General features: G+C 40.5%; 1 protein-coding gene across 4 annotated transcripts in view; it reads right to left on the bottom strand.

Moving 5' to 3' along the window:
* Positions 1 to 21,995, bottom strand: part of FILIP1 (filamin A interacting protein 1) — a 192,433-nt gene that overhangs the window by 120,366 nt on the left and 50,072 nt on the right. For 2 of the 4 annotated variants that reach the window (XM_060168334.1, XM_060168331.1), the window contains exon 2: positions 10,145 to 10,272. The exons of the other annotated variants lie outside the window; for them this stretch is intronic. In XM_060168334.1, coding sequence (XP_060024317.1) covers positions 10,145 to 10,162 — 18 coding nt within the window. In that variant the 5' untranslated portion in view covers positions 10,163 to 10,272. The remainder of the gene's footprint in view (positions 1 to 10,144; positions 10,273 to 21,995) is intronic. 4 annotated transcript variants of the gene reach the window in all.

Raw genomic sequence — 21,995 nt, 5'->3', positions numbered from 1 at the left:
CTACAAAGAGGCCAAAACCTCTTTGCAGATATGGGTGTGTGTTTAACAAGACAGTTTTTATCAGAAGACTCACAAATAATCTAGATTTTCAGATTTCACTGAAAAAAATCAGAAGGTCTGGCACTACGGGGCTCATCTTCCCACGTAGCTACGTTTAGCTGGGGTTGAGTGGTGGCCGACCCACTTAGATGGAGAATTTGCTCACTAGTTCACACCTGTCCTTACTACTCTCCATTACCTCTTGAACACTGAGACCCAAAAGTCAGTTGCCATATATTTATCTGTACTCTGTTTTTCTTCTAGTAGAGAAAGTCTTCTCTTTACCTGAGAAAAGCAAAAGCTACATCGAGAAAGCTTCAGGTTTCGAGAAAAAAAAAATCTAGTAATGACTACTTCTGTGGGTTTATATGCAAATACTCTGCCAGCTTCATCTGTTTCCAGCCACCTGTCTTTTGAATCCATTTGCGTTTGGGTCCAGTCTGGACAAGCCTGGATGGCAGGCAGAAATGCGCAGGGAGGAACTAAAGACAAGAAGCAGACTGGTGGGCAGGGTAGTCAAAGAAACCATCTGGAAAGGAATTGTCCAAAAGGAAGAAGCTGCAGTCTGTCACAAGCTTGACCGAGGACAGTGTCACTTTGCCAAGGGAGAGAGAATGTTGTGCATGGCGGGAATACGCTCCCATGATGCCTTCACAGACACACGGCCAAAGCCGAGGCTGATGGGGGCTGCAATAAGGGCACACATGGAAACAGAGATGTGTACCAGGAGAGGCTCTGTAAGGAGCTGGGGCCTTGCTTGGAGAACTGGCCATGCAGAAGGCAGGGGGAGGATCTGGGGAACTTCTGCAGGGTCACTGTTGGAACCAGCAGAGGTGGTAGAGGCATCAATAGATCGTCAAGCCAGCTGAGGGACAGGACAGTGGAGGGCCTGACAGACCGCCCCTGGGGGCCACCTCTTAAATTAACCTGAGTGGAGAGGATGTTCTGCAATTGTTTAAGAAGAAACTAAGACAGGGAAATACCATGCTGATCTCGTACTATTAACTCCCTGGCTTTCTCAGCTTCAGAACTCTGGGTTATAGTTCATCCCACAGAGTTTTTGTGCACCACTATACAAAATAACAAGCACACAAGAACCATGTTGGGTGCCAGGATACACACACACACACACACACACACACACACACACAAACATATTCCTTCCCTCAAGAATGTCATAGTCCAAAATAGTGGTCTATAAGTTTTTTAACAGTTCAATCCATTATTTAAAAATGTAATCACTTATCCCAACATTTATATATTTACCGGTAAATTATAAGTGTTATGCTAATCTCCTAATGTATTAGGCTTATTATAAATTATATTCCCAAATAGAAAAAAAACTAACTAACTAATAACAAACATTATCAATAAATATAGGAAGCTCATACCCCAATGACTTCTCCTGTGATAACTGGTGTACAAAACAGACATTTAAACAGATTTAAAAAATAAAAGGAAGCTTGGGAAATGCTTTAATAGCAGTCTTGGATCTGAGGATTAACTGGACCTGATCCCGAATAACTCCTGAGTTCTTAAAGAAATTGGAAACATGCAAAGACAAATGGCTGTAGATTAGGACAGAGGGAGAAGCTCTGAGGACCAACCATTTCTCAGGTTGTGGTACTTCAGCTGGGCCCAGGGAATGAGTAAACTATTTCCAGGGAGAGGAAAGAGTATAAACAAAACTACATAGCCGGGCTTCCCTGGTGGCGCAGTGGTTGAGAGTCAACCTGCCGATGGAGGGGACGCGGGTTCGTGCCCCGTTCTGGGAGGATCCCACATGCCGCGGAGCAGCTGGGCCTGTGAGCCATGGCCACTGAGCCTGCGCGTTCGGAGCCTGCGCGTCTGGAGCCTGTGCTCCCCGCAATGGGAGAGGCCACAGCAGTGAGAGGCCCACGTACCGCAAAAAAAAAAAAAAAAAAAAAAAAAATTACATAGCTGTTCAGTGACCTGATGTGGACTTAAGAGAACTTCGAAATGGAGAACAAATGCAGCAAAATACTAATTATGTGTGTAACAAAACATAATGGATTAACTCAGGCAAGTTGTGTCTGATAATGAGACTACAGTCTGTGTTGGCATGTTCAGCCTTCAGTCTGTCCCTCATATGGCACTGTTATTTTTTCCCATCAGAAAAAAAAAAAGTGAACCTTGGTGGTCACCATGGTAACTAAATAGTGGGAGCGAGGGCAGAGGAAGGTCAAGGAATGTTCTATCAAGAAAGTACAAAACACAGGTTATTTTTAATTTTGGCTCTGTTCCTATAATTTTAATGTCTGAAAATTAAGATGTACATAAATAGTAATGTCTGTTTCTCAAGCAGCCATGAGAAAAAATACTTTCCCAGTAATTCAATACAACCTTCTTATTTTGTTGACGTTTCATTTTCATCAGCTGCCATTCAAGCCAACAAAAATGCCCAAAGTGAGTACTTTCCAAATTTGTAACCAGGGAGGGTGGAGGGTGTCTTGTACCCTCCTTCCCCTTGTTTTCTGTTCTCCTCTGTTCTTTGTACACTAACGTGACTCACCGTCCACAGAACACAGATTGATAACTGCTTGTCTAGAAGTGGTGATGTGTTTACTTGCAGTCACCCATATTCTCTCATCTAATGACACTTGTGGCCAAGGACAAAGATTTGCCAGGCAGCTGACAAACCAGAGTGGGGAGGTGACGTAGCTTGTGAACCAAGGGTTTTCCCCCGCACAGGCCCAGCCAGCTGTCCCCGGGAGAGAAAAGCCTACATGACTGCACTCCAGGGCCAACTGAGTAGGTCTAAATGTTGCTCTGTCCTCCCCACAGCTCTGCTCGAAGGAAATGTGCCCAAGAACTAATAGCAGGAGCAGCAGAAGAATAGAAAACAGAAAAAAGTCAAAACCTCCGAACATAAGAAAAATACCTTTCAAAAAACTCTCACAATACTTCATGCAAAAGATAGTGACATAGGTGAATTGTGTGAAAATAGTTTCCTAAGGATTACAGATAGCTGGATTTTGCTTAAACCAGAGTCTTCACCAAGAACACAGACTTGGAGGTTTTCTATTTCTCTATAGATTTCATTTAGATTATAAACCAATGATAACCTATATTGGGCAGGCCGTTTAGATTTTACCGAAACAGTCCCACTGTTTTCATGAACTAGTTTTGTCACTTGTGTATTTATAACTATGCCACACCCTACATATGAATGCATCACTGAAAAGGAAATTTTACAATTAACCTTTCTTTGTCACTTTAAAATGTATCACTCAAAACTAAATTTAAAGATAGAATTCATGTTACTGTCATCAGTGAAATTATTTTCAGGATCCACTTTCTTACTTTCATTCAATACATACTCATAACGTGATTTCATGGCGTCAGTCCTAGGTAAAGAAAAGAACTGTAGGGGGTCTGTGCCATCATGGACCTCACAGTCTAGTAAAGTTGTTCCAGTTGACTAGGTAAGTCACAGAGAGAGCTGGAGAAACTAGGAAGACCTTTTGCCTATGCTAGCTTATTGGCTGAATCAGTTATTTCCAGGTCAGTTTTTAAAAATTTATTATGATAAGAATGAGTCAATATTTCTATCTCAAAGCCAATTCCACAAAAATGTTCTTGACCACCTTCCCTATGCAAGGCATACTGGTTTCATCCACAATGGCTCAAAGAGAGGGATCTTTAATGTGATCTTTTAAAAAATGAAAAAGGTACTTTGTATTCTAGCAGCTGATTTTTTTCAAAGCACAAAATTATATCATAGGTGCACCGGCAATTCACAGGCCCCAGCAACTTTCTTTGTTCACTTTTCTTCAGAGGAGAATATTGATTTATTGGAGATTTCTTTGCTTTTTTCATCTTGGAATATGAATGAGTGGATAGGTGATTGTTAGGGGCTTAACCAATAGTTAAATCATGTCTCACTGAATTCAGATTCCACCTTTCTGAGCCGCTGCCATTTCACAAACTGAGAACTTAAAATCAGGTCCCGTGGAATACAGTAACCTGGAGGTAAAACTATGGCCTCTCAAACGCTGCTCCCACGCATGACTGGGGACGTCCAGACTCTCCTCAAAGACCCTCACTCAGCTATTTCTAGAAGTCCCCAAGCGGAGGGGGTAAGGAACCGAGCTCGTCAGCGCTGTCCTGACGGCTACCAGGAGACCGTCTGACACTTCCTTCTCTCTTGCTCTTGCTGCCAGTGGCCTCTGCTGTCATCACTGAAGCCGCTGTGCAGTTATCAAGGGCAACAAAGAAGCGATTGCAGGAAGAGCGGAAGCCTCCAGGATTGAACCCCAGCGCTCAGACAGCAACCAAACTTCGCACACACTGAAGGCATTGGTGGGGCCACAATCCCTGATGGTCTTGAAGTCCTTACGGTCACTGAAGCCCCCAGAGTCACAGAAGTCACTGCACAAAAGGCCTCCAACTGTAACTGTGGATGCACCAAAGTTGGGAGCAAGGGTGGCTCCTGAGGAGACAGGAGACCTAGTGAGAAAAACCGGGTTGGAAGTGGGAACAAGGGATTATAGGTTATCTTAAAGCAGCATTTGCTTAGAAAGCACACTTTTGTGGCTTCTGATATCGATACTTGTTTGGTGGTGCTTTAAAGGGCTGCTCATGGAGATTACAGGTCAGGTAAAGCCCTGTCCCCAAAGTATCTTTTAATGATGGCACAGGTGGAGAAATCACCTCTTCCTAACTCTTTTTGACTTGCCATCTTGTGTCCACCGTATGTCGGAGGTTTGGTGAAGTTGTACTGGACACTGGCAGAAATCCTTCAGGTATAGCTAGGTTAAGGACAGAGGGCAGTGGTGTGCTGGTAAGCCAGCTCTTTAGAGAAAGAAAATAAATCCTTGATTAGTAGGTAGCATTTGCAGATTTCTGTGGTGTAAATTCCCCCATCGTGGCCAAGTTCATGATGATCACCAACACTGATGTCACTGAACACAGCCGGTGCCACTTGGCTCCAGCACAGGACTGAGGAAGGGCCAAGTGACGGCCACAGCCTCACTCCCTGGCTCTCGCTTTCCCATGAAGACAGAATCAGATTGGAGAAATTTCCCTGCATTCCTGAGCAAGATATTACAAAGGCAGAAGTAAGAAGTGAGTAAGAAGACAGCCGGTTATCAGACAAACCTAGCATCACTTGCTACTGCCTTCATTGGACCCTCTGTCTGCCTGACAAAGATAAACACATTCTGACCAGCCAAGCCTCAGTCCAAGGACAGCAGTGTTGCAAAGCAGACAGAGAAGCAGGTAGAAGGAGGGAAAAATCAGACGAAGAATTTGTCTTCTTGAAGTATGTGACAATAAGCCAGGGAGAAAATACGTAAGTTTGTATGGACAAACTTAAAACAAATGGCCTTTGTGAAGAAAACAGGCTGGGTTTTGAACGAAGTCAATGTTTTGTTCTTGTTTTCTTTTATTGGGAATACAGCTTAGTTCATAAGGATACTGGCTTTCCCATCTTCCTCACACTCCTCATTTCAGCAATCCTCTTGGCCAGAGGTGCCTCATGGGAGAGCTTGGGTCTGTAATGTTCCGGTAACAGCTCCTGATGTGTTGACACAGTGAGGGATCTCTACGGAGATACTCACCATGAGGTAACACTGCCTCAAGCACAATCCAAAAGGTGATGTCAAAGATATGTACAAACAAACAGTGACCTCGAAGGCTTCTACTGCATGTGGTGGGTTGAGCAGAGCAGTGCTCATTGGTCATGAGCTTCATGATTTACTGAGAATATATTTGAGCCAGGGAAGAGCTGTGGTCAAGAACCAAGAATTAGTCATCAGCAACGCTGGTTAAGAGGTTAACTGGACATTCCAAAGAAATCAACTGCTCACAGGATATTTCAGAGAAATTAACCGCTTGCTTTGTGCCTCAGTTTTTCCATCTAAGGCAGGAGATCACAAACTGTTCTCCTTTTCATAGGGGTAAGCTATGAGGTTTCATGAATTAATTTACTAAAAGGATAGATTTTAGAAACGAGGCCCTATGTATGATGGCTGTCTTAGCCAAGTTGCATTGTAACAATTCCTACATTACCTCTATTACATTCTATGACTGTGGCACAGTGACAGTCCAAAGACAACCAGTTTTACTGTCATGAACTCAAGAATATGCTTCTTCCGGCTGTGCTAAGTTGTATGCCTGCCAGTAGATCATTTTGGGTTGAAAATCTTAATCAAAGAGGGCTACTGCTTCATCATAGGTTATTTGTAGAGAGTAAAGCTACAAAAGATATAGTCTTAGGACTTTTTGTCATTCACTGAGCTATGGGATAAACCCAACGTCTGGACTTCACACTTTGGAGCAACACTATTCTCAGCACATGATGAATACATTCAGCCCAAGGACTTTGCTTTTCTCTTCTTCCTCTCCTTTATTCCACAGGGCTTTGATTAGAAAGCTTTAAATAAATTTAACCCAAGTAAGCAATAAAAACAGAAACAGAAATAAATAAAAATAGAAACAAAAATTATACTTATTTTTGTCTGTATATTACAGCTTTGGTGTACTTAACCTTTTCTTATGATCCCACAAGATCATAATCTGCTTGAGGGCAAAAGCTATCTAATTCACTTACGAAACCCCTGAAGCAATTAGCACAGGGCTTACACAGAATTTATGAGCAATACATCTTTATGTAATTGAATTAAGCTAAGGGGGGAAAAGGCAGGGTATGAGAAAGTGCAATGGACACCAGCATATTCTACTTGATCTCCTGGAAAAGGTGGCCCCATTCTGGCTGAAATAAATTGAAGGAAGCAAAAAATGTAGACTGATCTCTCAAAAAGTCCTCAGAAATCATACAGACCCTCTAGAATGATGCTTCTACTCATGGGCTCTTCATTCAGAAGGTGAAGAAGTTGCAGGATTTCCCAAATATTACAGAGGAAACAGGAAAGCCAAAAAGTGACTGAAAGGTTCAGAAACTAGATGAATTTTGAAAGACTCCCCAATAGGAAAGCTCTGCCGGAGATGAGGGTTACAAACAGGCTGCTGATCAACTTGATAGGCTAATATTACATTCTCTCCAAATACCCTCTAATGAAATTCTCCAGATCTCTGAATTCTCACCCTCAGAATGTTAACCCAGAGGTCCTATATCACAGCAATTCCCCAGCTTGTTGAGAGAAGGACAATTAAAAGCTCTTGAGAAAAGGTTAAAGGAATAGTAAGCTAATATAGTCATGACCAGAGTGTGCAAACCTGTTGTTCTCTGTCTCTTAAAATACAGAACAATAGCTGCATGTGCAAACATAGTAGAACTCCTTAAAGTATGCAGGAGGGCAGACATAGGGACAATGGAAAGTAAGCTATTCTTAACACTGTAGAACAAGTGGGATATATTCACCCTTTGGGATTTCTCAAGCATCTCAGATTTGAAAAAGATTTAGATAAATAAATGATGGAAAAGTGGAAAATAGGATGCTAAAAAGAAGTTAGGAAATATTTATGCACCGCACTAGCCGTTGAGTATAATGTCCTAGAGAGCAACTGCCATACTCTTCCGTTGAGTATAATGTCCTAGAGAGCAACTGCCATACTCTTCCTGAAAGGTCAGTGGGGACCTGCCATGGTTTGAATGTTTGTGTTCCCCCCAAACTCATGTTGAAATCTTAATGCTAATGTGACAGTGTTAGAAGGTGGGGTCTTTGGGAGGTGCATAGGTCATGAAGATGGAGCTCTCCTGAATGGGATAAGTGCTCTTACAAGAGACCCCACAGAGCCCCTTAGCCTCTCCCACCATGGAGAGAAGTCAGCAGGGAGAAGTCAGCCGTCTACAACCCGGAAGAGGGCCCTCACCAGAAAACGACCCTGCTGTCACCCGGTCTTCCAGCCTCCAGAACTGTGAGAAATACATTCCTGTTGTTTGTAAGCCACCCAGACTGTGTTATACTAAGACAGGGTCCCTGTGCAAAATAAAGCTCTGAGTTAGAGGGGCCACATATCTGAACTAGTGCACAGTTAAGTCCCTCCTAACGCTGAAATACAAACTAGGCCATTGCTAAGTAATTCTCAATTAAAGAGGGAAGATGTGGGCTTCCCTGGTGGCACAGTGGTTGAGAGTCTGCCTGCCGATGCAGGGGACACGGGTTGGTGCCCCAGTGCGGGAAGATCCCACATGCCACGGAGCAACTAAGCCCATGAGCCATGGCCGCTGATCCTGCGCGTCCGGAGCCTGTGCTCCACAACGGGAGAGGCCACAACGGTGAGAGGCCCGCGTACCGCAAAAAGAGGGAAGATGTGTCATCAAACCCTCCCTTTTATATACACCAGTCAACAAATATTTCTTGAAAACCTACTGAATGCAGAGTGCTATGGATATCCCCCCTTACCTGAGTCAGTTAAAAAAATACATGAATTTGCATGACCATATGTTATTGCTATGATGGTTTACTTTTCCTGTCAAAGGTAAAACATATATATAACAATTGCATCGAGTAAATGATATAAATAAGATAGGGAAATAATTTCTAGGTTTTTTTTAAAACAGAATTTATTTTGAAAATATACTGTGGGCTCTTTTGGCAACTTTTGAGTAAATCTAAAGTTATTTCAAAATAAAAGTTAAAAAAAATACACTGCGGACAAATGTGAAAACAAGATATGAGCTGAACTAAAATGCTTAATTCCAAGTCAGTAAAATCCTAAGAACCTGGAAATTCAGGATTCCATCTGCCTTCCCCAACCTTCAGGGCAAGTCAGCCTGTTTACTGCCAGGCCCCTGATAGTGCAGGAAGTAAAGGGGAAGTTGCAGAGGAAGAGAGGTCTCACTGTGGTTGAGCTTATTGGAGATACGTAACATGCGTACCATTAAGAGCCACACAGTCAGCAACAGGGAAATGCTGAGACCCGTCTACAAAGTATAATGGCAGGCAGGACTGGCTTCCTGCGATGAAGAATCTCATGCCTCCATGAGGCCCCGTGGTTGAGGGCCCACTGAGAACCCCTCCAACCCCACCAATTTGTCACCCTTGACTCCCCTGACTTCTTTTAAGAAATGGGTGTGATATGGGTCATAATGGCCATCATTAAAAAGTCTACAAATAGGGGCTTCCCTGGTGGCGCAGTGGTTGAGAGTCTGCCTGCCGATGCAGGGGACATGGGTTCGTGCCCCGGTCCGGGAAAGTCCCACATGCCGCGGAGCAGCTGGGCCCGTGAGCCATGGCCACTGAGCCTGCGCGTCCGGAGCCTGTGCTCCGCAACGGGAGAGGCCACAGCAGCGAGAGGCCTGCGTACCGCAAGAATAAAAAAAAAAGTCTACAAATAACAAATGCTGGAGGGGTGTGGAGAAAAGGGAACCCTTCTACACTGTTGGTGGGAATGTAAATTGGTGCAGCCACTATGGAGAACAGTATGGAGGTTCCTTAAAAAAACTAAAAATAGAACTACTATACGACCCAGGAATCCCACTCCTGGGCATATATCCGGACAAACCTATAATTCAAAAAGATACATGGACTCCTATATTCACAGCTGCACTATTCACAATAGCCAAGACATGGAAACAACCTAAATGTCCATCGACAGATGAATGGATAAAGAAGATGTGGTACATATATACATCGGAATACTACTCAGCCATAAAAAAGAATGAAATAATGTCATTCACAGCAACATGGATGGATCTAGAGATTATCATACTAAGTGAAATAAGTCAGAAAGAGAAAGACAAATAACATATGATATCACTTATATGTGGAATCTAAAATATGACACAAATGAACATATCTATTAAATAGAAACAGGATTACAGACATAGAGAACAGACTGATAGTTGCCAAGGAGGTGGGGGGAAGGATTGGAGTGGGAGGCTGGGGTTAGCAGATGTAAACTTTTATATTTAGAATGGATAAACAACAAGGTCCTACTGTACAGAACAGAGAACTATATTCAATATTCCATAATAAACCATAATAGAAAATAGTATTAAAAATGTATATATACGTATAACTGAATCAGTTTGCTGTATAGCAGAAATTAACACAACTTTGTAAATCAACTATACTTCAATTTAAAAAAAGAAATGGATGTGATAGAAGAGTGAAACCTCCTCCCTTCTCCAACTTCATTTCTCTTATATTCTTTCCCCAAACCCTCATCCACATACGTCCATATCTGCACACATGCAGGATCTTTAGCTGGTGCTATCAGTGCAGTAGCCCCTCCCGGATTCCTTGACAACCCAGCTGATGAATGGAGAAGCAAGGAGTTCCTATAAGAGCCATCTTTTTACCACTAGAGAAACAAGGAAGGGAGAAAATGTTAACAGTTAAGCTATAAAATGACACTATCGTTGTTGTGGCCCACAATGAAAACTCTTGAAATAAAAGTGGAAAGTTTCTTTATTATTTGGGAAAATGATTCCCTAACTCATTTCTCCAGTTTTCGGATTAAATGAAAATTGAAGACTATTAGAAAATTTGTAGTTAGCAGTCATTATGCTCCTGAAACATCCATTAAACAAAAATTAAAAATCAACTCATGTTTTTCTTGGAAGTCCTATTCTCCAAATTACACTGTTTAAAGCTCTTTATAAAGTCATTAATCAAAGCGATCAGCAGAAGGGAAAGCAAATATTTATGTCAAAAGCATTATCATTATCTGTCAATTTTTAATAGAATATATTGAGGAAGTAAACAATTTCTAAATACCTTTCAAAAATCTGTAGTCAATCTATTCCCTGTCACTCACTAGCTCATTTCCCCAGCTACATACTTCAAATTTTTCTGAAAAATGTAAAGAAATGTTTTGGTAACTTGTAATCTAACATGATTTCAGGGGAAAAAAATGGAAGAAATATGTATTGCACATTGATTCCCAGCTATACCACTGACTTGTTGTGTGACACTGGGCAGCTCTCTTCACCTCTCTGTGTCTCATTTGTAAAATAATGGGATCGTACTTAATTAGAAGTTGCTAACTGGTGGTCCTTTGCCCAGATATAGCCATTGGATGTACCTTGTTTGCCCAGCATGCTTTAAAAATTGGGAACTTACGCATTCAAATCCAAATTCCTGATTTCTCTTTAAAAATTATAAGGTCGGCAACAATAAGCCTACATTCCCATGTGGCAACAAAGGCTGCTACTGAATAGCAGCTGTCCTTGTTGGATAAGGCCTGGAGTCTCGGTGTTACCTTATCTGCCTGACTGCTTAGCATCTAAGTTTCTGATGAAATAGATGACCTCAAGTTTCTTTCTGCTCTAACATTCTCACAATTAAGGTGAGCCATAGAGAAAAAAGTCCGTTCAACCTCTCCAAGCCTCAGCTTTACTGCAATATGGGGATTATAATAACCTCTGACTACCCCTTGAGCTTTGGAGAGACAAAATGGAATCGTGAGTGGCGACTGCTTCGTACAGTGCCGTGCAAGTAGAAAGTGCTCAATAAACAGTAGAGGTAACAATGCAAATAATGGTGAACATAATGACTCAAATACAATTCTCTGATAGTCGATCCAATCTAAATTAAAATTGGTTTACTGCTTCTTCTCTTCCAAATGCACCACTGGCCCCATCAAAAACCAACTATTTGCCTCTAATTTTCAGATACACTTTGTTCAGTTAATAATAAACAGGTTGAGATTCCCAAATGAGATGCAGAAATTTAAAGAAAACTGTTCTTTGAGGGTCTCTAGTTCTCATATTCCCCTTTTCTGGTTGAACCGGCTGTCAACATTTGATTCACTGTAAGCTTTGATCCTACTTACTGCACTTGCCAGGTACACAGTGTATCATTGTTAAATGCAAATAACAAGTTTAACAGAGACATTTGTACACGAGCTGCAAATGAGCCCATATAGAGTGAACTCCCACGGGAGTTTTTGTCATAGTGTCCCCGCCCCTTCAAGTCACTCTGTAGTCACTCATACGCAGTGATGTCCCCCTGTCACTCACTAGCTCATCTCCTCAGCCACACACTTTATCTATCAGACTGCCTTATTAATCACAGAGCTTAAATGGGCCTGTTCCGGTGTGTGACTGCCACAGATTTGCCCATACTTTAAAAGGTCCATGTTTAAATGAATTTCGACTTACACATACCATTACTGTATGCGTACATTTGTGGAGAAAAAAATTTCATAAGTTCTATCCGACAATACTTTAGGTAACAAAATATAAGAAAAATAAGATAATTTGTACACCTCCCCCCCAGAGTTTTTTTTATTGGGATTTTTACCCATAATTGTGTAAGTGTTATTTATATGATCTCAGAGCTTATGGCATTCCACTGACTTTCAGCCCAGCAGAAGGCTGAGCTGAGACACACGGGAATGGGGCTGCAAGAGGGAAGCCCGTAGCCAGTGTGGTCCGACTTCCACCCACTACCTGGATCCCTTCTCCCCCCAGCTCCGCAACCCCGCCCCCAAGTGTCAGTCTCTCCGACTCATACTCTGCAGAGCTCTCAGAAAAAGAGATTTAACACAGAAGTGTCTTTGTGTCACTCCTCTGCTCAAGAGTCTTGAGTAATTTGCTATTACCCAGAAGCAAATCCTACAGTCCTACATGACCTAGACCCTGTCAAGCTCTCTGCATTCCCTTCCTGCCCTTGCCCTCAAAGAACCAAGTCCAGCTCTGTTCCTGAACACACCACCCTTTCTCCAGGCCTCTGGACTGCTCTTCTCATCCCCACCATTCGTCCCACTCTTCCTTCAAGTGTCAGCTCAAGCATTGCTTTCTCTTCCTTGGGTCCATTAGGAACACTTAGCTGCTTCTTTCTTTACTCTCCATGAACGTTGTTCACATATAACTATGGCAACTACCACGTTTATTTGCCTATGTGTGAACTTCCTGAAAGCAGAAACCAAGTTTTTAAATATTTTTACTCCTAGCACCTAATAGAGTGTCTGCATATTGTAGGCAACAGGATATTTGCTAAATAGTGAATAAATGAAACTGCTTTGTTCCCATGGCCTATACATTTGCAGATTCCATTCTGCAAAGTCATGACTCTTCTTATGATCACTACAAATACTTAAGAGTATATTTCTGCACATTCTTCTTTTCAAATACATTTTACTTTCTTCATTTATTCCTTTGGGACAGTTCATCTGTTTGTGCTTAACAACAACAAAGTGTGTGATCCCATCAATTTAGTTAAGATCATTATTTTGCTGAATCTTACAAATCTACCTATCTTGGTGAAATCATCCTCTTGCATGTTTAGCCCCAAACTTAAATGAGCTAACCTACGTTTCATAGTCATTCACGGAGAAAACTGTGGCTGCAGAGAATGGCATGCTGTCTATGAATGGGACCATGCACCTCGGTGGTTTCAAATCCACGGTGGCTTCCATAGCTGTAAACATTTAGTTTACCTGGGTTCACACCCTTGACTTTCTCTTGGACAAACCTGAAAGCTCCAGCCAGCTAGAACTGCCAACTTTCACATAGTTTTCTACCCACAACCATCAATCTCTCCCTGGCAATAAAAGGAGACTAAACCTTGGTTTGCCCCAGCGTCACCTGGGAAGATGATGAATCTTTCATTGCATCTGAGCCAAGGATGACGTTACCCAGAAAAGTAAACCCGGTGTACAACGTTCTACCAGTTCTATAATTTGGGGAGTTGGATTCTCTACACACAATGTGGCACATTTCCTGGACCAGCTAATGGAGCCAGTTGCTTCTACTGGTGCCAAGTGTCTGCCCAATGATTTAACACACCTTCCCTTTTGGTTTTTTTTACTGTTCGATGTTCATTTCCTTGGTTAACATTGGTGTCATATCAAATGAAGTCACCAAACCTCAGGCAGGAGACAACTTGCCTCCAAAAGAGTAGCATATTATTCTGAGGAGATGTTTAGTCAGAACTGAAAACGAATGACTGGGGCACAAAGCTGGTGTGAACACAGCTAGTCTATAAATGTGTGTAGTGTTAATTAAGAACCTATAGGTAGTTTTAGCTAAAATCAGTTTCAGTGTAGTTAGGGAAATAAGAGAGAAAATTGCTACACGCATATGAAAATAGATTTTTAGATTTCTTTAAAGAATTGTCTTTTTCTGGCAAGAAACACTTAATAAAACTTAAACTTAATTCCCTAAAAATCATTTGCAATTATCTTCTTCCTTTGTTTTTAATTGGCAGGAAGCATTTTCAATGAAAACTGCAGCTCACCATGCGTGTTAGCTAGAGCTAAGAACTGTTTTTTCAAATCTAAGAACTTTGGATAAGGTCACTGTCAATTGAGGGAAACTAGGGGGGCGGGGTGTAGGGCGGGCCTGGGGTTCCACCCACCGTGTGAAGAGGAAGGGCAGTGCTTTCCACCACTGGGTTTGTAGACTTGAGATTTGCTTTATCAAGCTGACATTATTTTAAATATTCATTTAAAAGATGAAGGCTAGGGCATCCCTGGTGGCGCAGTTGTTGAGAGTCCACCTGCCAATGCAGGGGACGCGGGTTCGTGCCCCAGTCCAGGAAGATCCCACATGCTGCGGAGCGGCTGGGCCCGTGAGCCATGGCCGCTGAGCTTGCGCGTCCGGAGCCTGTGCTCCGCGACGGGAGAGGCCACAGCAGTGAACGGCCCGCGTACCGCAAAAAAAAATTAAAAATAAATAAATTAATTAAAATAAATAAATAATAATAAGATGATATTGTCAAAATACAAAACACAAAATTACCTTGTTTAAAAAGAGAATATCAAGAATACAGAAGAGGGGCTTCCCTGGTGGCACAGTGGTTGAGAGTTCGCCTGCCGATGCAGGGGACGCGGGTTCGTGCCCCGGTCTGGGAAGATCCCACATGTTGCGGAGCGGCTGAGCCCGTGAGCCATGGCCGCTGAGCCTGCGCGTCCGGAGCCTGTGCTCCGCAACGGGAGAGGCCACAACGGTGAGAGGCCCACGTAGCTCAAAAAAAAAAAAAAAAAAAAAAGATGAAGGCTAGTTGCCTAGGGAATAGAGAATAGTAAATTTTATAAGCTAATGATGAGGCCTAAAAGGAGCTGGAGTTATTTCTGCTTTACAGGTACATGGGGCTTTGATCAAGGAAGCTATGAAAAGATCTTTATTTTACAACTACGACTCAGGATCTTTTGAGTGTGCCCTCAGCTAAACATCCAGGTGAGGTTACATGGACTAAATCTTCATCTTGAAAAAAAACTGCATTTTAAAACCTACACAGACCCAGATATTGTCACAGATGCAAATCAGACTTCTTTTCCAATTCTTTGAAGACTGAGCTCTTGAGGAAATCAAACCAGGTGTCAATATGGAAGAAAGGGAATTTTCTCAGGATTCTTCAACACTTTTCAAATAGAAAAAAATTAAAATAGTTGTAATATCAAACTCTTTCCACAGAGAGCTGTTCTCTACAAATAGAGTAACACCTTCTAAAACAAATGAGGAAAAAATGTCTTTGTAATTTTACTTCAAAGACAGCATGCCAGAAACTAAATAAATTAGAAAATCAGTTTGTATTTCAACTTTCAAATTAGTAATTACATTTCCTTTAACCTGGGCTGGTAAATACACAGCATGAGTTTTGTCACACTTTCCTCCCAGATCATTAACTGGTTGTGGCATTTTTTGGCTGTTGAGCCTGAATACATTCCCAGAATTCTCAACACTTCACCCGAACTACCTCTACTAATAGATCAGGGTTCCTGGTCACAGAATATGGGTTTGGCATTTCTGCTCTCAATTCTTTTGAAGTGAAACATGATTCATTCTTTGAATAAATTAGATAGCAAGTGAATCCTTTTAAAAATGATGCCTAAGTAGCCTGGCTAAAGACAAGGCTGATCAAAGCTCACCAAGAATACAAAAGTGTAAGAAATAATGATGCTTATTTGACTGCTGTGGCAAAAATTCCAAGACAGTCCCAAAGCCACTCCTTAGAGTGAGTGGCTATATCAACTCCTGCCTTATATCTAACTCAAACACTCAGGTTATGAGTGTTTACAACTCATTCAAAATAATCAATGGAGTCTGTGATTTCACTCAGAGCAATATGATAACCAGTTAAGACCTATTACTCCAGGTCAAAATGCACATAATTCTGAGTGCTAAGTTGTTATATATAATTATTCTAAAAAAGAATTCATTGGTGGGATTATTAAACAATCATAAAGCATTTATAGAACACCTCTTGAATTCAAGAATTAGTTGATACAAGTAATGTAATCAATTTACACCACTTTGGAAGTAATGTAAGTCCCAACGTTAGTAGACTTTCTGTTCCATGTTGGGGCAGCAGGGATAGAGTTGGATGGCAGGGAGTGAGAGGAAAACATGTTTGAGGACAATTCTTTTTTTAAGCCATTGACTTGCCTTGTTTACTTTGGGGTATTATTTTGAAATCTTGATGCTGCATAAACATAAACAAAATTCAAAAGCAAACTATAAAATGGGAACATTATTTGCAAGTACTATGTATAAATATATGCCATTAACATACTGATTAATTATTAGTATAATCACAATATCAATAATTAATGATAATATGTAAAGAGCTCTTATAAATCAAAAACACTAGTATATAAAAAAGGAGGCAGGGACTTCCCTGGTGGTGCAGTGGTTACGAATCTGCCTGCTGAAATACAAAGAATCATGAGAGATTACTACAAGCAACTATATACTAATAAAATGGACAACCTGGAAGAAATGCATAAATTCTTAGAAATGCACAACCTTCCGAGACTGAACCAGGAAGAAATAGAAAATATGAACAGACCAATCACAAGCACTGAAATTGAAACTGATGAAAAATCTTCCAACAAACAAAAGCCCAGGACCAGATTGCTTCCCAGGCGAATTCTATCAAACATTTAGAGAAGAGCTAACATCTATCCTTCTCAAACTCTTCCAAAATATAGCAGAGGGAGGAATACTCCCAAACTCATTCTATGAGGCCACCATCACCCTGATCCCAAAACCAGACAAAGATGTCACAAAAAAGAAAACTACAGGCCAATATCACTGATGAACATAGATGCAAAAATCCTCACCAAGATACTAGCAAACAGAATCCAACACCACATTAAAAGGATCATACACCGTGATCAAGTGGGGTTTATTCCAGAAATGCAAGGATTCTTCAACATACACAAATCAATCAATGTGATAAACCATATTAACAGATTGAAGGAGAAAAACCATATGATCATCTCAATAGATGCAGAGAAAGCTTTTGACAAAATTCAACACCATTTATGATAAAAACCCTCCAGAAAGTAGGCATAGAGGGGACTTTCCTCAACATAATAAAGGCCATATATGACAAACCCACAGCAAACATTGTCTCAATGGTGAAAAACTGAAAGCATTTCCACTAAGATCAGGAACAAAACAAGGTTGCCCACTCTTACCACTCTTATTCAACATAGTTTTGGAAGTTTTAGCCACAGCAATCAGAGAAGAAAAAGATATAAAATGAATCCAAATTGGAAAAGAAGAAGTAAAGCTGTCACTGCAGATGACATGATACTATACATAGCGAATCCTAAAGATGCTACCAGAAAACTACTAGAGCTAATCAATGAATTTGGTAAAGTAGCAGGATACAAAATTAATGCACAGAAATCTCTTGCATTCCTATACACGAATGATGAAAAATCTGAAAGTGAAATTAAGAAAACAATCCCATTTACCATTTCAACAAAAAGAATAAAATATCTAGGAATAAACATACCTAAGGACACAAAAGATCTGTATGAAGAAAATTATAAGACACTGATGAAAGAAATTAAAGATGATGCAAATAGATGGAGAGATATATCATGTTTTTGGATTGGAAGAATCAAAATTGTGAAAATGACTCTCCTACCCAAAGCAATCTACAGATTTGAGGCAATCCTTATCAAACTACCACTGGCACTTTTCACAGAACTAGAAAAAAAAATTTCACAATTTGTATGGATACAAAAGACCCCAAATAGCCAAAGCAATCTTGAGAAAGGAAAACAGAGCTGGAGGAATCAGGCTCCCTGACTTCAGACTATACTACAAAGCTACAGTAATCAAGACAATATGGTACTGGCACAAAAACAGAAATATAGATCAATGGAACAGGATAGAAAGCCCAGAGATAAACCCACGCAGATATGGTCACCTTATCTTTGATAAAGGAGGCAAGAATATACAATGGAGAAAAGACAGCCTCTTCAATAAGTGGTGCTGGGAAGACTGGACAGCTACATGTAAAAGAATGAAATTAGAACACTCCCTAACACCATACACAAAAATAAACTCAAAATGGATTAGAGACCTAAATGTAAGGCCAGAAATTATCAAACTCTTAGAGGAAAACATAGGCAGAACGCTCTGTGACATAAATCACAGCAAGATCCTTTTTGACCCACCTCCTAGAGAAATGGAAATATAAACAAAAATAAACAAATGGGACCTAATGAAACTTAAAAGCTTTCGCACAGCAAAGGAAACCTTAAACAAGAAGAAAAGACAATTCTCTATGTGGGAGAAAATATTTGCAAATGAAGCAACTGATAAAGGATTAACCTCCAAAATTTACAAGCAGCTCATGCAGCTCAAAATCAAAAAAACAAACAACCCAATCCAAAAGTGGGCAGAAGACCTAAATAGACATTTCTCCAAAGAAGATATGCAGATTGCCAACAAACACATGAAAGAATGCTCAACATCATTAATCATTAGAGAAATGCAAATCAAAACTACAATGCAATATCATCTCACACTGGCCAGAATGGCCATCATAAAAAAAAATCTGCAAGCAATAAATGCTGGAAAGGGTGTGGAGAAAAGAGAACACTCTTGCACTGTTGGTGGGAATGTAAATTGATACAGCCACTATGGAGAATAGTATGGAGGTTCCTTAAAAAACTAAAAATAGAACTACCATATGACCCAGCAATCCCACTACTGGGCATATGCCCTGAGAAAACCACAATTCAAAAAGAGTCATGTACCAAAATGTTCATTGCAGCTCTATATACAATAGCCAGGACATGAAAGTGACCTAAGTGTCCATCAACAGATGAATGGATAAAGAAAATGTGGCACATATATACAATGGAATATTATTCAGCCATAAAAAGAAACAAAATTCAGTTATTTGTAGTGAGGTGGATGGACCTAGAGTCTGTCATACAGAGTGAAGTAAGTCAGAAAGAGAAAAACAAATACTGTATGCTAACACATATATATGGAATCTAAAAAAAAAAAAAGAAAAATGGTAATGAAGAACCTAGGGACAAGACGGTAATAAAGACACAGATCTACTATAGAATGGACTTGAGGATATGGGGAGGGGAAAGGGTAAGCTGGAACAAAGTGAGAGAGTAGCATGGACATATATACAGTATGAAGTGTAAAATAGGTAGCTAGTGGGAAGCAGCCGCATAGCACAGGGAGATCAGCTCAGGGCTTTGTGACCACCTAGGGGGTGGAATAGGGAGGGTGGGAGGGAGGGAGACACAAGAGGGAAGAGATATGGGGACATATGTACATGTATAACTGATTCACTTTGTTACAAAGCAGCAACTAACACACCATTGTAAAGCAATTATATTCCAATAAAGATGTTTAAGAAAAAAAAAAAGAATCCGCCTGCCAACGCAGGGGACACGGGTTCGAGCCCTGGTCTGGGAAGATCCCACATGCTGTGGAGCAACTAAGCCCGTGTGCCACAACTACTAAGCCTGTGCTCTAGAGCTTGTGAGCCACAACTACTGAGACCGCAGGCCACAACTACTGAAACTCACTTGCCTAGAGCCCGTGCTCCGCAACAAGAGAAGCCACCGCAATGAGAAGCCCGCACGCCCCAATGAAGAGTAGCCCTCTCTCGCTGCAACTAGAGAAAGCCTTCGTGCAGCAAAAAAGACCCAAGGCAGCCAAATATAAATAAATTAATTAATTTTTAAAAATGTAGGCAAAGGTATCAATAGGTGATTCACAAAGAGGATAAATGAACTTCTCCTCTAACATGAAAATATATTTAACTTCATACATATACAAAAGTACATTTAGAAAACTAGTGAAATTTACAACAGAACAACAAGGAAATACCATTAACAGAGATAGAGGTAGAAAACTAAATGTTAGTGAGGATATGGTGAGATGAGCACTCTTACACATAACTCATGAAAATGTAAATTGATATGAGGCAGTATATACAACAAACTCCTCCCTTTCTTTTTGCAAAGTAGTTTGGCAAATTGTATAAACAGCCTTCAAAATAGTCATTCATTTGGATCCAATAATCCCAACTTCTGGGATGCTTTCCTTAAGATATAATTAGAGATGCAACCAGAAATTGATTGACAAGGATTTTTGTCAGTGTTTTAATAATAGTATTAGATTCCAAATCCCAAAACATTAGAGATAATTTACATGACCAATAGTGTGGAAATTATTAAATAAATTATGACTGGTTTATTGATAAGATATGGCTTATTTATTAATTCATAAAAGAAGAATTAGCTCTAAACTGTATCTTCAGTATAATGCTAATTTTGTGAATATAGTAGGTAAATTATTCAAAAGGACAGAATTTATAAAGTACATCAAACTGTTCAGCAGTTACTTATCAGTGGTGAAAATGTATATGATTTTTTTCTCTATGCTCATTTTTTTCCCAAGAAGTCTAGACTGAACATATATTACTTTTGCATTCAAATTTATTTTTTAAAAGTAAGATGACACCATTAAATATGAAAATGTCATGCTATGAGAGAAAGGCACAAATAGAAGAATGACAGGACTGACAAAGAATGTCGATGACTGAAATTCCGGTCCTGAATGGTAGGTGCAGTGTACTATAAAACATGCACCGTAATTTCCAGCAAGGCATGTGCAGCATGTCTTCCCACCATGCTTAAACCAAGACTAGTTCACACACCACCTGGTCATCTGGAATTACTCTGTGTAGAGTTTGGGGGCTGTCTCTTTTTCTCCTGTCCTTCTCCTTCTGCTTTGCTTCCTTAAGTTCTCTTCTTACTTGAAGGCCTAACTCCTCCATGAAATCTTTCTCCACCTCAAGGCACTGCAACCTCTATTCCACTAGAAATCTAGAGTATCTATTGTCTATATCTCTCATTTTGTACTTAAATTTTATTGTCCTGTTTTTTGGGTTCTTTTTTTACTTTGAGATTTTGATGCCTTAACTGGATTTTTAAACTCCACCAGGGAAGGAATAATATTGAAAATTCTTTTGTTGCCCTATTCAGTCACACAAGAAATATCTTTTGAGCACAGAGCATGTGTATTAGACACTGTTTGAGGTGCTAGGGACAGACAGGTGAAATTTTAAAAAGAGAGAAAAATATCCATGCCATCAAAAGCTTACAGTCTAGTGTTGGAGCCTGATAATTGGTGCCGTGTCATACGTGATGCAAATCCATAGTAAATTGTGACAATGTAATGAAGTAAGGAAGACAAACAATGACCAAGAAAAATGTATTCATTTTCTATTACTGCCATGACAGATTTAACATAAAATTTACTGGCTCAAAACAACATTCATTTATTAGCTCACAGCTTTTGGGTCAGAAATCTGGGTACAGTGTAGTTCAGATGGGTCTTCTGTTTAGAGTCTCACAAGAATAAAATCAAGGTGTCGGCATGGCTGTACTCCTTACTGGAAGTTCTGGGCAAGAATCCGCTTCCAAACTTATTCAGGTTGTTGGCAGCATCCAGTTTCTTGAATTGGTAGGACTGGGGTCCCTGTTTCTTTGCTGGGTGTCCACTGGGAGGCCTTACCACCTAGAGGCCCCTCTTTGATTCTTGCACCTGGCTCCCTACATCTCAGTACCAGTAGCAGTGCACTGAATCCTTCTCACACTTGGACTTTCTCTAACTTCTTTTGCTGCATCTCTTGCCTCCAGTTGGAAAAAACTTCTCTGCTTTTAAAGATGCATGGTATTAGGTTATGTCCACCTGAATTATCCAAGATAATCTCCCCAACTTAAGGTCCATAACCTTAATTACATCTGCAAAGTCTCTTTTGCCTTATAACATAACATATTCACGGGAGCCAGGGCTTAAG

Source organism: Lagenorhynchus albirostris, chromosome 12 (assembly GCF_949774975.1).
Source record: "Lagenorhynchus albirostris chromosome 12, mLagAlb1.1, whole genome shotgun sequence".
Taxonomy (NCBI): Eukaryota; Metazoa; Chordata; class Mammalia; order Artiodactyla; family Delphinidae; genus Lagenorhynchus; species Lagenorhynchus albirostris.
Note: the sequence above shows the minus strand (reverse complement) of the source record. Positions and strands in the feature narration are given on the sequence as shown.